Below are 4,787 nucleotides of genomic sequence, written 5' to 3'. Positions count from 1 at the left end.
TTTTCTCTCCTGTAGCTGCAGGTAGATTTAAAATATGACTGATTTTACATTCTACTACTTCATATGGAAGACTTTATTGACATGATGAAGCTTATTTCATTTAGACTTTGAGGAAAAATGAACACACAGACACCGTCCCTGCCCTAGAGATGTGGAATTTCTCGATTTTAAGATGCATCGCAATGCGGATGTGGACGATTCTGCATCGATGCAATGATAGAAGATAATCGGGACATTGGAAATATAATTAGGCCAACATGAAACAAAAACCCGGTCCCTGCCATAAATCTCTAATCAACAGATTTTATTGTGATTAAAATTACAGTCTACACAAAATTCAATGACTGTATCTCCATCGTGTTCAGGATGCTCCGGTAACGAGGGAGATCAGGTGCTGGACTTGCCAATCAGAGGACATGCTGCGGGACGTGCTGAGTGACTTAGACTGGGCTGTGTTTCGTTCCACCCACGATGATGTCAGAGAGTTCACAGAAGTGTTGACGAACTTCATTGCTAAGCTAGTGGAAGATGTGGCTCCAACGGTTACGGTGTGAAACCGTGGGTTTGCAAATCCATACAGGACGCACCGAACATGCGCTTGCTGCTTAAATCGTGTCATGACTCGTGTCGGTGAAAATCGAAAAATACAAAGCAGCCTCTTACCAACTGAGGAGGGCTGTGAAAGACGAAAAGCGTTGGTACAGGGAAAGAACGGAGTCTCCGTTCCAGCCGTCTGACACCGGACACTTCTGGCAGGGATTACGGACTATGATTCACACCTCTCGTGAACACGCTGATGTGACCTGAGCTCGTCTGATCGCTTGAATCCTTTCCCACACAGCTGACATTTGTATGGCCGTTCTCCTGTGTGAATACGCTGATGTTTCTTGAGATCTGCTGATCTACTGAATCCTTTCCCACACTGTTGACATTTGTATGGCCGTTCTCCTGTGTGAATAAGCTGATGTACCTTGAGTCTCTCCGAGGTCCTGAATCCTTTCCCACACAACTGACATTTGTACGGCTGTTCTACTGTGTGAATACGCTGATGTTTCTTGAGATTTTGTGATTGATTGAATGCTTTCCCACACAACTGACATTTGTATGGCCTTTCCCCTGTGTGAATACGCTGATGTGAACTGAGCTCTCCTGATGACTTGAATCCTTTCCCACATTGTTGACATTTGTACGGCCGTTCTCCAGTGTGAATACGCTGATGTTTCTTGAGATCTGCTGATCTAATGAATCCTTTACCACAATGTTGACATTTGTACGGCCGTTCTCCTGTGTGAATAAGCTTATGTTCCTTGAGTCTATCTGATCTACTGAATCCTTTCCCACACTGTTGACATTTGTACGGTCGTTCTCCTGTGTGAATATGTTGATGTTCCTTGAGATTTTCTGATTGACTGAATCCTTTCCCACACAGCTGACATTTGTATGGCCGTTCTCCTGTGTGAATACGCTGATGTGAGCTGAGATCTCCTGATTGCTTGAATCCTTTCCCACATTGTTGACATTTGTACGGCCGTTCCCCTGTGTGAATACGCTGATGTTTCTTAAGAACCGCTGAACTACTGAATCCTTTCCAACACTGTTGACATTTGTATGGCCGTTCTCCTGTGTGAATACACTGATGTTCCTTGAGTCTATCTAATCGACTGAATCCTCTCCCACACTGTTGACATTTGTACGGCCGTTTTCCTGTGTGAATATGTTGATGTTCCTTGAGATTTTCTGATTGACTGAATCCTTTCCCACACAGCTGACATTTGTAAGGCCGTTCTCCTGTGTGAATACGCTGATGTGACCTGAGCTCATCTGATCGCTTGAATCCTTTCCCACATTGTTGACATTTGTACGGCCGTTCTCCTGTGTGAATCCGCTGATGTTTCTTGAGATCTGCTGATCTACTGAATCCTCTCCCACACTGTTGACATTTGTACGGCCGTTCTCCTGTGTGAATGAGCTGATGTTCCTTAAGTCTATCTAATCGACTGAATCCTGTCCCACATTGCTGACATTTGTACGACCGTTCTCCTGTGTGAATATGCTGATGTGAGCTGGGATCTCCTGATCGCAAGAATCCTTTCCCACACTCTTGACATTTGTACGGTTGTTCTCCTGTGTGAATATGCTGATGTCTTTTGAGATTCCCTGATTCCCTGAATCCTTTCCCACAATGTTGACAGTGGTACAGTCTTTCGTATCCTGTGCGAACACGGTCAGGGATTTTGAGGTCGCTTGATGAAAAGTCTGTCTTGTCTAACTGGGATTCCACTCCTAGAAGAAAGAAAGAAAGAGGAAGAAAGAACGGGAGAGAAAGAAAAGTATGGAATAAAAACAAAAAGTCAGAGAGGGTATGAATAACTTTGGATGTTCATTAAAAAAAACTGTATAAAGCACTGCATCTTGAGAAAATGTTTCGAGTAGAAAGAAGAGGTACACCTCTTATTTAACCCAACTATGTATGTATGTCTATACAGTTTAATTAGTATTGGGAATGTCTGTAGTGTTTATAAAATTAGGGGTCCAGCCCGTAGGGTTATTGGGACATTGTTCTGGGAAAATCCTCCGAATTTTGAAATTGAAAACCATCCGGAAAACAACATCGGTAGAAACTACGAACATGGTTTGCATCTTGATTGAACCGGCATGTCACAAACACCTGGTGGTTGAAGTTTCATTCAAATCAATCCACATACGGAGCAGAAATGAGTGAAAAACTGACCAAATTAGATCAATATCACAGACGCAGTCCAATGCATTTCATGTCTAAATATGTCCAACCCGGCTCAAAGTATCGTGCAAACAACAATGAAATGAGCTATAAAAACAGTTCAGGTGTCATTTAAACTGGTATGTTACAAGGATCTGGTGGTTCAAATTTTATCCAAATCCATCCACATACGGAGCAGATATTAGTGATAAACCGAACTTTGATACCAAATATCCAGCTGGTCCTGCTTGACCGACATCACTATTCGTAAACAAAATGAAGATGAGGTTTACAGTAAGATGCTTTCAGACATCATAATACCATTTACTATAAATGTACAGATTCTGAATCAGAATGTCCATTAGACCGTGTCCAGTGTACGGTGTAGACTCCGTCGTTCTGTAGTGATTCGACCTTACCAACCATGGGTTTACCTGTATATTGATGTACTTTCTTACCTGGTAGATGTCGGTATATCTGTTTGATTTATATTTTATCTCTTTGGTCTTCATAACTTTGCTGGATTAATGAAAAATACTCAAAACAGTAGTCCTCCACAAAAACTCTCGACCACGTTGAGTCAAATCCACTGAAATGCGCTGTGTGTGATGTGGTCAAGATCCAGCAAAGTGTCGGAAAAATGGAAACCATGCAATGGTAATTTCTCACAGAAATACTGCAACGTTTTTCGTATTTCCTTGAAATGTAACTTATTGAAAATTTTTTCCAAGGAAAAATAGTCACCAATAAAATTACGTAAGTTTTACTGCTATTGTAAATTCCCTTAAATACGTTACTTCAAACACGTGACATGAATACCCAATCGTAAAGCAGCAGCGCTGGTGCTTCCTCCACTTCGCAGCGTGCAGCTGGTCTCCCTAAAATGCCAATTTGAACTCTAACTCGGACTTCTTTCAACCTGAGCCCCATGCAGGCCCCATCCCCGCAAAAGGAAAGTGTTTAAAGAAAGAATCCGCAGTAGGAGAGAGTCCCTCAGTCCGCTCCAAACGTCCCCGCATATAATCACAGAGCGCAGATTCAGGAACCTTGGAATATCCGAAACCTGAAATACGTACCTAACATGACTACTCTGGACCCCGTGTATTGCTGCCTGCAGCTTTATTTTTGTTTTATTATATTAAAATTCTGCAATATTGAGGATATCGTAAACTGCCAACATTGATCCAGTCAACCAGCGATGTAGAGATCATTTAAAAGCACAAATTGGGAGGAGAAAACAATAAAATGTTACGTGACTGACGTTCTCTGGTCTCCATCCAATCTTCATCACTATCTTCAGTCTCAGTTTCAGAAGAGTCTGGAGAGAGGAGCTTCTCATCACAAGTTGGTTCTGAATCAGGAGCTGGATCTAAGCTCCCAGCTGCTTCTGATATTCCACAGTCCTCTCCACGAGTGTCTGGATTCATCTGTTCAGTTGAGGTGCTGGCTACAGGTTCTGCCTCTGTGTTCTCCTCAGTTTGGCTTTGGTCAACCTGGGACCACTGAGCACGCTCTTCATCACTTTCACTCTTCACACAGACAGGAAGGAATTGGAACTCGGTCCAGAGGTCCTCCTCTTCCTCTTTAATGTGTGGAGGCTCTGGCTCCACCTTGACCAGACTGGGGCTCCACTCCTGCTGCTCAGAGGGAAGCTCCTCTTTACAGACAGAGAGCTGCTGGAGGTCTGGAGGCAACACTGAAATACAGACACACAGTCAGTGAAGAAAACTAGGATAGTGTGTCCAAGCTGAGGTCAGAGGGCTCTTTCATAGTCACACATTCAGCAAAATTAAAAAAGCCTCAACAAACATCATGACACAATTATTTTTCTCAAAACAATTATGTAGTGGAAACTTAAATGATGTTCTCCAGATCTTAGTAAAGTTACACAATGGTCGAAGTATCACGGCTGAAAGTTTTGATGTACAAATACACAACACATTACCTTACGACAGCTGGTTTAGATTCATAATTCTCAACTTTTTTCATATCAAGGACACTAAATTCAATACGTATTAAGTCACAAACAACAATTGTGTCTGTGGGCCCCCAATCTGAGAACATTTTA

At 42.5% G+C, this 4,787-nt stretch overlaps 1 protein-coding gene across 1 annotated transcript; it reads right to left on the bottom strand.

The window, feature by feature from the left end:
• Positions 1-369: 369 nt before the first annotated feature.
• LOC307238065 (uncharacterized protein) lies at positions 370-4,052 on the bottom strand. The gene is made up of 2 exons (XM_080010912.1): positions 3,981-4,052; positions 370-2,283 (listed from the first exon to the last, which is right to left on the bottom strand). Exons 1-2 carry the CDS (start codon positions 3,994-3,996, stop codon positions 767-769), a joined length of 1,533 nt encoding a protein of 510 aa, XP_079867038.1. The 5' UTR covers positions 3,997-4,052; the 3' UTR covers positions 370-766.
• Positions 4,053-4,787: the final 735 nt, after the last annotated feature.

This window comes from Zeus faber (genome assembly GCF_960531495.2).
Source record: "Zeus faber genome assembly, chromosome: 12".
Classification (NCBI taxonomy): Eukaryota; Metazoa; Chordata; class Actinopteri; order Zeiformes; family Zeidae; genus Zeus; species Zeus faber.
This window is presented reverse-complemented; position numbering and strand designations above follow the sequence as displayed.